At 40.4% G+C, this 13,903-nt stretch overlaps 1 protein-coding gene across 2 annotated transcripts in view; it reads right to left on the bottom strand.

The window, feature by feature from the left end:
• Positions 1-1,656: 1,656 nt before the first annotated feature.
• Positions 1,657-13,903, bottom strand: part of DYDC2 (DPY30 domain containing 2) — a 40,287-nt gene continuing 28,040 nt past the window's right edge. For both annotated transcript variants that reach the window (XM_039872238.1, XM_039872237.1), the window contains exon 5: positions 1,657-2,279. In XM_039872238.1, coding sequence (XP_039728172.1) covers positions 2,200-2,279 — 80 coding nt within the window. In that variant the 3' untranslated portion in view covers positions 1,657-2,199. The remainder of the gene's footprint in view (positions 2,280-13,903) is intronic.

Here is a 13,903-nt window from a genome sequence, read left to right as displayed (position 1 = left end):
TGGTTTAATTTGGACTCTATCATTCATTCATTCACTCATTCTTTTACTCTTCATATATTAAGTGTCCACACTTTTATAAAAGTAGGCAATTGGGAAAACACCTTTTCAGAAATAGAACTGATTTACAACACAAAATATCACTGGGACAACAGTTTGGTCAGTCGCAGGGCAGAGAGCAATGAAGTAGCAGCGCAAGGCTGACACCGTCCACTGGTCAAAGGTGGCAGTCTGCCTGTAATGCCCGGCCCCCACTTCACCTGAGAACCACCTACTGGTATAGAAATCTAAAAACTTACCCGATTTGCCTCCCTGATCTCCCACAAAGACTCCAGGTTCCTTGTAAACTTATGGACCTATAGAGTCTCCTCAAGAGATCTCTCCTTAAGACAAGACTGAGATTTTTTGCTTCACGTTTGGGACTCCAAAGCCTGGCCCAAGGCCAGCACTGAGACAAACTTGGGAAGTGTGAAAGAGAGGGTGTTTCTTCTAGATTGGGGGTGAGAGGAATAAGCTTGAGTGATCATGCAGGCTTTCCGCAGGACTAGGTATTTGATTTGAAGGCCCCAATGTGTTTGGTATAATTGGTACAAAATGATCATAAAAAGGCAATTTACCCCCCAGAGCGACTTTCTCATTCCTGCCTAATTTCTCTTTATCCTGTGAAAGGGAAGAGTTGAAGGCTCATTCTCTCCATCCTGAAATAGGATGTTTGGCAAACAGTGGGGAAGGTTGCAGGGAAGAATGGCCACTTAGAACAAAACAGGAAGTCATTTCCTTTGGGTATGGTTCCCCAGAGACTGACTGTTAATGACAGAACCATTCAGGGGTCAAGGGTAGCAGAATCCTGGAGTGGGAGTCTCCCTGAGATTTCAGTTGTGATATAATTACCAAAAGCAAAAAGCTATGATTGTATTTATACTTCTGTAACATGCCAAAGTTCTGGACTTCAAAACCCAGGCTATATTTGATAGCTAATTAACACACTCCTCATACTCCCAATTTGTCTGAGAAGGCACAGGCTGAACTCATTAAAAAGCAGTCATCAGACCAGAAGAATATGTTATGGGCAAGTAGGCACAGGAACACTTACTTGTGAAGCTAGAGAATTAAAAAGAAAACCACCAATCTGCCAAATTTTAAAGAGAAAAGTAATTCTAGTGTTGTAAAGACCATAGGATAACCTAGATTTTGAATTTAAGGGGGGTGAAATTAAGGTTGACTGGGAGCTTTATGACAACTTAGATAACTTAGATATGTTCCCAGGGTCTGAGAAACTCCTCTCCTTCACAAACCCCTTAGGACAAGCTGAAACATTGCTAGCAGGTGGTATATATGGGACTTGGGATTCTTTCAACATTACAGCCACTGTTAGATTCAGCTAGCTTCATTTATTCATTCGGCAGTGATCCATGCCAGCAGCATAACATGATTTTTTAAGCTGATGGTCCTGCGGTATCTGGGCTCAGTGGGAACAGTTTGGGAAGCAGCTAGCATCAAAGTGAAAATAAAGTAAAAATAGTGCTTGACTTCATTGCCTCAGGCTTAGATTCCCATTCTGTGGATGAGTTGAAAGTCAAATCAAGATCTAAAAATGGAAGTTGAAGGATGAATTAAAAAAAAATCTAAAAATGTGTATGAACCACAAAAATAGATGTGCACTGATCAGCTCCAAATAACTTCCTATTTGCCGATATCCCAGAATTCCATGTTTTCCTGCTTTTAAAAAGTATATAAAGGTGCTCTGCTTCTCCGATGTGCCTCACAGCAAAACCTTTAGGGTGTCCTTTCTGGAGTCCTCAATAGACACAACCAATGGTTCATGAGATGAATCAATGACTGACTGGGGGCTGGATGGTGAGATCACATTCTGGCTCCAGGTTGGGGAAGTAGGGCTTACCCTAGTGTCCTCACTCCTATCATTTCTTGTATTCGTTAACATTTACTGGGCCTTCATTCAATTAAAAAGCTTTGGCTTGGCAAGTAGCAGAAAACTCAACTCAAACTGCCTTGAGGTGATCATGCAGTTCAATATGTCATCGATGATCCTGGTTCTTTTGCTTCTCTGCTTTGGTTATCCATGTGTTTGCTTCTTGTTAAGGCTGGTTCCTCTTGGTCATAGTATGGCTTCTCAGATCCAACAAGGGGAGGAGGACAGTTAGATCGACAAGTGAACAAAGCCCAGAGGCTCACTCTGATTGGTCACTGAGGCCAAAGTACTGATGCACTCTGATTGGTTGAAGTCTGAGTTAGTTCCCATTTCATACACGACTGTGTACACACTTAAAAGGAAAAAGAAAGTGAAATAAATGTGTTAAGGTGTTCCTAAGACATCTTCACATCCAAAGTCACAACTCTTCTCTATCTTTTTTGGATTGAGTCACTGTTGTCTGGATTTTGTCATATAATGTTATTACTTGGCTATTAGGAGCACTGGTGATACGACATTTCTTAACGAGTGCTCCACTGTTGTCTTCTGCTCAAAGTGAGCAGAAAGTTTTGGTAAATAGTTGTTTGACATCTTAATGATAGTCCTTCAAAACGTGTGAATTAATGACACCAACCTCTCATTGCTTTGGAATTTCTTTCATCTATTTCAAGAAATTGGCAAAGTTTTCATTGCATTACAATCCGTTTGCATGTATCTTAGCAAAACATAATAGACAAGGTGGGGGTAGGGGGATAGCTTTCTCTCTTCATTCTATAAAGCTCAATTGTTGCTTTGCAAGAAAAAAAGGAAATGAAATCATTCTTCTGATGATAAAATTTCCTTTACTAATATCAAATTTATGTTCCATTGTTGTTTCCATGAATTTCTGCATTTACAATAACTTGTTCATTTTAGTGCCAAAATATAATGTAATCTTCGAGAAGATTTTTATACAGCAATTAAACTCAACTCATGGAGTATAAACAGTGCACACTTGTAACTAAATGTAATTTGACTAATATAGAATTCAAGTTTTATAAGGAAATACAAATATCTGAGAGTAGTTATAAAAGTTACATAAAAGAACAAAGAGGCAAAATTTGCCTTACCAAATATCAAAATATACTATAAAGTCATTGTGATTAAACTTAATATGATATTAGTATAGCCAGCCAGTAATAATGTGATTTAGGATGAGAACTTTGAACCACACCAACAATGTGATTTAGGGTGGGAAGCCTGAGATTGTCCATATAGGCAACCAACGAGGTTTGCTTGATTGAATCCCAATAAAGACTCTGGAAACCAAGGCCCAGGTGAGCTACCATGGTAGCCATACTCTGTGTCCTGTCACACTTGGCTCCTGAAAAAGTAACATGTTCATGATTCCACAGTTAGAGAACAACTGGAAGGTCTTTGTTTGGGACATTATTGGACTCTGCCCTATGTACTTCTTCTCTTGGCTAATTTTAATCTGTATCTTTTCCTTATAATAAACTATAGCCACAAGCATGATAGCTTCCAGTGAGTTCTACGAGTTCCTCCAATGAATGATCAAATCTAAGTGTGGTCTTGAGGACCCCAAACTTCATTTGGTGTCAGACATGAGGGTGGTCTTAAGAACTGTTATCCCTCAAACTCTTCACTGTCTTTGGCAGATTTGGGAACATCTGGGTTATGAACTTCCAGTTAAGAACTTTTCTATTGGTTCAGTTTATTAAGTTATAATTTTGAAAAAATATTGTCTATTTCACCTAAGTTTTAAGGTGTATTTAAAGTTGTTCCCTCATGATTTTCTAAAAACTCTGTTTTATTTATAGTTATATCCCATTCCTCAGTCCTAATATCAATTTTCTTCTCACTTTTTTTGCTTTAATTAAAAAAGACAATTGTCAGCTTTAGTATTAAAGTATTATTTTTAATTAAGTTTTAGTTAAGGCAAAATTTATCAACTTTAAGTGTTTAATTTGATGTGTCATGACAAATGTATCCATTCATGTACTACCACCACCACAATGATCATATAGAGCAGCAGTCCTCAACCTTTTTGGCACCAGGGACCAGTGCTCCTATGAGAATATAATGCCTGATGATCTAAGGTGGAGCTGAGGCAGTGATGCTAGCGCTGGGGAGCAGCTGCAAATACAGATGAAACTTCACTCACTTGCCCACTATGTACCTCCTACTGTGCGGCCCAGTTCCTAACAGGCCATGGACAGGTACCAGTGCATGGCCCGGGGATTGGGGAACCCTTGGTACAAAGCATTTCTGTTACCCCTAATAATTCACTCATGCCCCTTTGTTGTCAATCCCCTTCCCCTAGCCTCAGGTAACCGTTAATCTGCTTTCTAGCACCATAGTTTTGCTTTTTGTAATATACTTCATATTAATGGAATCATACAGTATGTAGTATTTTGTGTCTGGCATCTTTCATTTCGAATAATGCTTTTGAGGTTCATTCATGTTGCTGTATGCATCAGTAGTTCATTCTTTTTAATTGCTGGGAAGGATTTCATTGTATAGATATGCCAAAATTTGTTTATCCATTCACCAGTTGATGGATATATTTGGATTGTTCCTAGATTTTTGGGGGGGGGAGCAGTTATGAATAAAGCTGCTAGGAACATTTGTATATAACCTTTGGATGTATGTTGTTATTTCTCTTGGATCATAGTCTATGAATGGTCATATAGTAATTGTATGTTTAACTTTGTAAGACACTCTCACACTGTTTTCCAAAATGACTGTCATTTTCATTCCCACCAGCAACATCTAAGAGTTCCAGTTGCTCCACCTTCTCACCAATATTTGGTATTGTTAATTGCCCCCTTTGGTTTGCTCCACTAACACTTGCTAATAGACCCTGAAGCCACTCTCAATGCTTTAGTGCATATTGCTGCATAAAATCCCGCAGCAATCAGGGACAGAGAGGGCTCAGGCCCTCTATCATGGTGGGCACCCCTAATGCCATCTCTTTTGTTAGTTTTAGAAATCTCAGTATCCCCATAGGACTGGCTTTCTTCATCTACTGCCACCACAAACACATTGGCTTGTTTCTTCTCAAGGGAGGCTCCAGTGTAACTTTGCTTAGCCTGCAGAAAACAGAAAACTTTCACTCCTCACTCTCTATTCCCAAGAGCTGAACTCTTCAGGTTCCCTGTTTCTGATGAACAGGAACATCAGATGGTTTCTCTGTCCCTGTGTCTATCCCAGTTCTGGTCCTGTGTTCAGGTCCATATCCACATGCTGACATTGTACCTGCATAGAACAAAGTCTAGAAGGAAACCCTGCAAATTGATAACAATGGTTACCTTTTGGGGAGGGGTAAGTACAGGGGTAAAAGATGAGAGGGGGACTTTTCCATGTGTAGACTCCTGTTGGCATTTTTAAAGCAATGTAATTAAAAGGAAAATAGCTACAATGTTAGAAAAAATAAGTGTCTTCACACTCCGTATCTTGGGCACTCCCAACCCCCACTCTGAGAGATCTCTAGTTCTTTCCAGCTCTTTCATTTAATTATTAATTATTATTTTAAAAAGTTATCTACACTTTTATTGAAGCTAGAGAGACACTCAGAGCTCCCAGAGAGAACTATGTTTAGAGAGACAGGATGCTCCATTCATTAGAGGCTCTTCTAACGAATGAGAATCTGTTTCATTCTAAAAATATTTAGAAGAGAATCTCAGAGAGAATCTAGGTTTGCCTAACACCATCTACATTTTTGTCTGTTTTCCTAGTGTCCTATCTGGTATAGCATGTGTCACAGACAGAAGAGCCTTGGTTGGGACAATAAAAATCATTGACTCCAAAACCACAGAACACCTGCATTAGACAATAACATGTTGCCACCAAGCTAGTCCCTCTGAGAGAAGACAAAAGGTTCCTCTCTGCCTCTAGTCATCTTGCTGTATGTTCTTTTGCTAATATCTCAAAGTATTAGTTACTTCCCCTCACTGGCACACTGTCAGGACACCCAGGAACCTGGTTGGAGCCAGTGGATGCTGTTTCTGCATCCCAGGGGTGTTGATGAGCTTCAAGTCAGTGGCTGGAGGGGCTTGGCTACTAGAAGGAGCTGAGAGGTGGGCATTCTTCATACTCACCTCAGTCTCATCGGAGGACACATTAGCTCAAAGCTGTCAAAGTCCTCTCTTTGGTAATTGAGCATCTCCCCATTCAAAGTTGCCATGAAAGTGGCCCCTGTGCCACCCAAGAAGAAGTACCCATTCTCCATCCTTGATTCTGGGCACTCAGGCCACTAGTGAAAGCTGTGGCTTCTCTTTAGTCAGACACTGTGGGCACTGAAGGAGGCCAGGAATGGTATTGGCTTTGCCCAGGGCTCCTGGAAGGGGTCCCTGTGGGTACTGTGGCCCTGTTCTGAAGTACTCACACTTCTCTAAGAGGACTTCACAAAGCTAACCTCACATGCCCTCTATTACTCAGCCACACTGCCATTCTTACACATTTCCAAACAGCAAGATAACTTGGCACACATGCTGTTCCCTCAGCCTAGACTTACCTTCACTGTGCTTTTTTTAATTGTAAAACTCCTCCTTATCCTCCTCATGCCAAGGTCAAATATCATCTGTGTAAGGCTTTAACTCACACTCTGCCTGAGTTAGTTCCCCTCTCTGGGCTCCCAGAGTTAGTTCCTACTTCTATTATCACATGTACTACCTCTTTTCTGCCTCCCCCACTGGATTAGGACTTCGATGATAAAGACTGTGTCCATCATATCCACACTCCCAGACAAGGGCTTGGTGATTGTTATTAAGAAGAATGGCTTGGCTCTTCTCACACCACTCTGAGATAGAAATTCTCATTGTGGAAATGAACCCAGAGAGAAAAGTTTCCAAGGATCAGCCAGAGTTTCAATATAGTTTTCTTTGAGGAGGATTCTATGATTAGTGATTTCAGTTATTTCTGTACCCCAACCAGCAGGCACACCTATACTAAAAAATTAATCATCTAACAAACACCCACCACCCCACTGAGTCATCATGCTAGGAAGGCAGGTTCCAATATTCAGAACATGTCCACGAGCCTGATCCTCAGCCAGACTGTTCAATCATGCTACTCAGGAGAATAAAGCAACCCTTTCTTCCAAAGGAAAATCTATGGATTCTAAATGTTTTTCCCTGGGGGTACTGTATATACAACTGAATTTGAAGGATGTTTTTCTGCACACCTGGCATGTAGTCTCCATATTTTCCAACAAGTCAATGCATGGCTCTCTCAGCAAATGATTTGTAGTTATACACACCCATTATCTCTGCTGAAAGAAATTCCTAGATAATGTTGTGACTGAAGTTCATAATTACTCTACAGAATCCAGGACTGTCTCTACAAGGCCCAAACTTAGGACTGTTTTAGCTCCTTCTGGCAGTTCAGCTTTAGGATTTTGTTAAGTGCCAAAACCTTAGCTTTGACAAACTTCCCAAAATAAATGTCACTTTGTAGCACCTGAAGTGTTCATTTCAAGTTGTTCACTCTTTGAGAGGCTACGCATTTGTTTGTTTGTTTATTTGTTTTTAAATAAAGTAGTAATGAAACATACAACTGAACTGATTGCATCTTAAACCCAAGAGTCAAGCAGTGTCTCGAAAAGATATTTGCCCATGCACGCTCATAGTTATTCACAATAACTAAGAGGTGGAAGCAACTTAAAGTGTCCAAAAACTGGTGACTGGATAAAAAATACGTGGTATATACATACAATGGAATATTACTCAGCCTTTAAAAGGAAGGAAATCCTGTTATATGCTACAACATGGATGAAACTTGAAGACATTATGCTAAATGAAAGAAGCTAATCACAAAAAGAAAAATATTGTGTGATTTCACTTAGATGTGTCTAAAGTAGTCAAACTCATAGAAATAGAAAGTAGAATGGTGGTTACCAGGAGGCGAGGGGTGGACATGGGGAGTTATTATTTAATGGGTATGGAGTTTTAGTTTTGCAAGATGAAAAGAGTTCTAGAGATCCGCTGCACACAATGTAAATAAATTTACTGCTACTGAGCTGTACACTTAAAAATGGTTAAGATGGTAAATTTTATGTTATGAATTTTTACCACAGTAAAAATTAAAACAACAAGACAAAACTCTGAAGGCTCTTCAGGATCACCTTGTCTGTCCTATTTTATAAATGGCACAGAGATTTGTCCAAAGTCATCTCCCATTTCTTCAAGGTGACCTGACTCGCAGCTGGATGTTTTTTGTGCTCTGGCAGCCTGCTTCTCCAGCAGTTCTGGTGAGTTTCCCCTCCTCCTCCTCCATCTGGGAAAGGAGGAGCCCAAGGGCCTGTGATGCTCCCAAGCAAAGCCAGGACAGTGGGGAGAGGCCCAGTGAGGCACTACATCTCGTCAGTCTCACTCTCCTCATTCTCATACCCTCAGCAGCCTCCTGGGTCGCTCATTTTTACTGGGCACAAATATATGGAACTATAGAAACATGCCAAGTGTCCCTTGGGGTCCTGAACATAACAGAAGCCCAGTGTGTTGTCAAAGAATGTCAGAGTGAGCACGCCTAGCACTTGGTAAGACTTTCCCCGTGCCCTATATTTGCAGTCACGCTCTTAGCAGACTTTACCTTATCTCAAATCAGAGATTTTCTGGCCTCCAAGTTTGGTTGTTTATTGGCTTGCGTCTGCATGCTTGTGTCTGCTCAGGCTTAAGGAAACCCCACTATAAGCTTGGAGGCCTCTAAAATGTTCTCGTTACAGAACTTTAGTGTCACTGAATGCAATACTCTTTGCTAGGTGTTCAAGGCCCTCTCTGACCCTACCCTAATGTACTTTTCCAATCACATCTCAATGGAAGCTAACATTGCGTAATGACTTAAGGTTGGACTTGGGGTCAAGGTTGAATTCCAGTTTTAACAGGCTTTATCTCTGTAACCTTAGATAGTCACTCTACTCATTGTTATCAGCCTATGGAGATAACAATGTCTAATATGTGAAGGTTTGATGAGATAATGCATTCCAGACGTCAGCTAAGAACCTGGTACAATGTAAGTAAGTATTCTCTGAGCCCTTGAAAACTGGAGCTTTTGTCATTGGCACGGATGCCCTCTGCTCCAGCAAAATAAGCTAATTTGCCAGATTTAGACATGGTCTATGCATTTCACCCTCTGCCTCTGTCCTACTTTATTCTCTCTTCCTAGAGCATCTTCCTCAAATCCTACCAAGGCCTTGTTTGGTGCCACCACCACTCCTCAATTTTAAGACTTCATTGATACCTCCGGCAGGAAAATATTTGTACTAGAGATTGATTTGTGTAGTTCTGGGCTATAATGTAGGCACAAGGAAACCATGGTACAGATGGGTCTGCTTAATGTGTCCTCAGGGGTGGCCATGAAATGCGGGAGGCTCCAGGACATGAGATCGGTGCTTAGTCTTTCTACGTGTATGTTGGAAAGTTCTCTAGCAGATCTCACAGTTCCTTTCTTCATAAGAAGTCTGCTAGACCTCAGAGAGTTACTTTTGTGACCTAGTTTGTCAGCTACTGCAAGCCTTGGAGAAGAAGAAGGCTTTCTTGAGGGTATTTCATAGGCCTTTCCAGCAGGCTGCATGTTGTGTTCTGATTTACCCAGTCAATGGAAGCCTGTAGAGTGGGATTGGCGTCCCTCTGTACCATCTTGGATCCATGCGCCTGATCTCTGTCACCTTATCCCCAACCTATGTTTAGATCCAAAGGTCTAGGCTAATTTTTTCCTGCATTCACAGAAACTTCTGCCTTGGATTCTCTTAGGACTTGTAGTTCCTCTTTCAGGCCACAATTTCAGTCAGCCTCATGTGATTATTACTTGGTGTACAATTTGCTCCTTTATTGGATTAGAAGCTCCTTTAGGACAAGGATTATGTGGGACCAATTTCTCTATGGTGTTCAGAGCTGAACAATGGTTTTGTGTTAACTTAATTGTTATAATAGTGAAGATAATAAATACCAATTACCATATGCTCATGATTTGTCTGGCCCAGTGCTGAGGCTTTATATACGTTATCTCAGGTAATCCTCACTTAAGTTCTATAAAGAAAGTATTACTATCCTTCTCTTAAAGATGAGGATAAGTGGCTTGGCCAAGGTCATAGAGCAAAGAAAAGGTAGAGCGAGGGTTTAAATTCATCTCCACATGAACAGATAGATGCATGGATGACCAAGTGAAATGCACATACATTAACACATCATTGCATTTGCAAAATTTCCATATTTGAAATCAGTCATGCAAGCTTGAGGACAGCTGGCTTCCTTCAGAAGACCTGGCCCAGCATCATGATGTTGGCAGCCTGTTTGGGGGCTACCATTGGTCCAGACATTTATAAGCTCCTAGACTATACAAGATGATCTGCACAGTGCCACTGTTCTTCCTCTAGCTTCATCTTCGTAGTTGGCCTCAGCTTGCTCTGTAAGCTCTAGGAGGGCAGGGACTTTGTCTCATGTAGGACAGTGCCTGCACCTAGTAGTTGCTCAAAAAGTAACCATTATTATTTTCAAGTTGTCCCTTGGTCTATTTATATCTTCTTAGCATAATTAATGAGAAACATGAAGGCTGAAATAGGGGTATTTTACACAAAATTGAGTGCCAAGTAAATCGTCATATAAACAAACACAAAAAGGAAACTTTTCTGTAATCTGTGGAAAAATCCTTCTGTCTAGGCTTGGTCCTTTGTATAAGCAGAAATGTGGTCCCGATCAGAATCCCTGCTGAAAGGCCTCCTGAAATTAACAACCGGCCTTTTCAGATGAACGTTTGTGAAGTGCTGGTGTCACCACATGGCTGTGAGAGGAAACACAGTCTGGGGCCCTCGTTAATATAGAGAGAAAATGGTGCAAGTGTTGAGAAACTGGGGGAAACCCATGGCAGTATCACAAATGCAGGTTTAAACACAACAACAACAATAATCACAACAGCAACTGACGTTACTGAGGATTTCCTATGTCCCAGGCACACTACTCTACGTGCTTTAGGTAAATTAACTCATGTGTCGCAGGGGTAGTGGAAGGTGGAAGTGGATTTTCATGGGTAGAATAACCAGAGACTGATTTCTGAAGTATGAGAACCTGAAGGACCAGGCCTGATAGGAAAGAGTTAGAAGCATTTAGCTAATGATGATTTTATTAGTCATCATAAGACTAGCTGTGAGCAACGGATATCAGAAATTGCAAAGGCCATTATAATAATTATAATCTGAAGGGTGGAGTTATGACAAGAGAGCAGTTTCAGTGGGTTCTGCTTGTATTTCAGTGGAGTAATTATTTAAAAATATATTCAGAGAGAGAGATAATCAGCTAAACTGAATGTGGTCTTGTCTCCCATTTTCTACCAGGAGCCTGACTTTCCCACCAAATTGCAAGTGGAGAAGCTGAAACTGAGAACATGAAGACCTGCTGAGCTCTGACACATATCGACGCATTCAAGAGACAATGGGGAAAAAACAGTGTGACACATTTAATACGTTTAGTCTGCCCAGCAAAGAAATGTGACCCCAAGACTAGCAGGCACCTAATAATGTCAAAAACCAGAGAGGTTAGTTTTCCTTCTGGAGGAAGGATTAATGGCGAATGTAACCAGAATTATTGTCCCATTCTGGAGGTTAGTGTAGAAAAACCTGTGAAACACAGACTGGGGAATTAAGCATCCTGTCACGGTGAAAGCTAAAGCGGCAAATGCACATTTCATACTTTTTAAAGTAAAGAAATTGAACTGCTCAGATTCATATGGATAAATTTTACTTAAAAAAAATTTATTTCCCCAATGGTAAAAATAACCATTTCTTTTTAATTTGATGAAGCGGTCATGATCATTATAAAGAAGTTTAAGTGATACAGAGAAGTATAATGAAATAAAATTTCAGCAGTAATACTATCACTCAAATGACCATCTTTCTATGTACTTGTCTATGCATAGACACAAGCTCATGCACGCACACACACACACACCCCCTAAGATAATATATTTGCTATAACATCACATATATTTCTACATTATTGCTTTTAACGGCTACATAATAGTCGTAGTGGAATATCTCCATGATGAATTCAAGTAATGCCTCTTGTTCTATCTATTTGAAATATGCAAAAATTAAATAGCAAATCAAAGTACTCTTTTTGTAACACGCTCTCAAAATTGTTATCAGTCTATGTTTGTGTGTTTTTGCTTTTTATCTGTGAAGTTGTTCAGGAAATATTCATATCTTTAAGAAAAGGTTAGACGCTAAACAGATTGGGAGTTGGAATAGACTATCACAAGATTCTGGAGTCCATTCTTCCAGTTATGTAAAGCCAAACACTCAGAGGGGAGGGTGGGCAGGCAAGGCTGGGAACCGTTCATTGAACTTGGAGCTCCTCCATTGTACCTCTGCCCTTTGTCTTTGATACTGCCCCTCCCCCCGGGGGGGGTGGGTAGTCAAGGTGTGGCCCAGCAACTTCCAGTCCTGCCTTTTCCTTGGTTACCGGAAGGGCACTGCTTAGGCAGGAGGAAGAAATACTAAAAGAAACAGAAGCTTTCTTTTTAGTCATGTAGATTCTGAGTCTAGAAAAGTAGTTTTAGAATAAGGTAAAAGAACCCAACACTTTTCATTGCATCCTTCCAAACCCCACTCTCCTTTCTCTCTCCTCTCCTCTCCTCTCCTCTTTTCTATCTCTCTCTCTCTCTCTCTCTCTCTCTCTCTCTCTCTCTCTCTCTCTCTCTCTCTCTCTCTCACACACACACACACACACACTCATTCACTCACTCACTCACTCATACACATATATATATACTAAAATCTTATGATTATTTAGCCGTACCACATTACGCCTATTTGTGGACATTCAGATTGCTTTGGATTTTTCATTATTGTAAACATATTTTGATGACCAACTTTGTGTATACATCTTTATACATCTTAATAAGTTAAAAAGCTTTTTCTTGTGTCTTATGTCCTTTGTGAGAGCAGAAGGACTGCAAATGGAAGTTGGAAGAGCTTTTTCAATTATTTCAAGATAATTCTTTGAGACAGAGGGCAACAATGATCTGTGCTTTCATGGCCAGGTGAAAATAGGTGACACAGAATGGCAAGAGGTTCTTTTCTCCACTTTGACCAGAATGTCCTGTAGCCTCACTGCTCTGCCTCTGGGGAATTTGGTGCCTCTTGGAGGGTGAGCAGTGCTGCTGCAGCAGCAGCCATGGAGGTGGGAGAGAGCAGTGACTGCCTGGTGGCAGACACCTCCAAACTACTCCTCATACAGTAGAGGCCTGAGGAGCAAATTCACTGAGTGAGAGAAGCACTACATGGTATCCTACGTGAGCTCACATGACATGCCCACTAAGGATAACAAAAATAATCCAGGGAACAATCTGAACTAATAAGCAAAATAAGACCACCAACATATGGGTAACCACTCTTAATGTAATGGTTTTCAGAGGTCAGTGTTGAGCTGGGGAAACATGGCAAATAGCAAATGTTTATTGAGCACTGACATATATTGCCTCATAAAAACCCTAAGCCAACTTTACGTAGTAAAGCTTATTAGTATCCTGATTTTAGGGAAGGCAGGCACAGAGAGGTTAGGTAACTTGATCATGGCCATACAAATAGTAACTAGTAGGTGCCAGGACTTGGATCTGTACCTAGACCTTGTTGAAGCCAAAATTCTTGCTCTTAATCCTTCTGTTATGTACTTGCTTTACAATGAAGTAACAATTCACTTGAGAGAAAAATCAAGTAGAAACAATTTTTATCTATTCTTTATTTTTGTTTCGTCTCCATCATTTATAGAGCAAAGCAGACACAATCCTCTCATTTATCCATTAGATACCCCATATAGCCATTTGCTTTTTTTTTCCTGGAGTTTCTGAATTATTTGATGCATTTTTTGATATTTTGTTATATTTTCGGTTGATAATCTCTCGAGAACTATCTTCTTAGATAATTTCACCATCATTATTCATGTCTAAGGACTATCACTTAATCGTAGTGGAAAAGCTATAGTTACC

Source organism: Pteropus medius, unplaced genomic scaffold (assembly GCF_902729225.1).
Source record: "Pteropus medius unplaced genomic scaffold, Ma_sr-lr_union100, whole genome shotgun sequence".
In the NCBI taxonomy this organism is placed as follows: domain Eukaryota; kingdom Metazoa; phylum Chordata; class Mammalia; order Chiroptera; family Pteropodidae; genus Pteropus; species Pteropus medius.
This window is presented reverse-complemented; position numbering and strand designations above follow the sequence as displayed.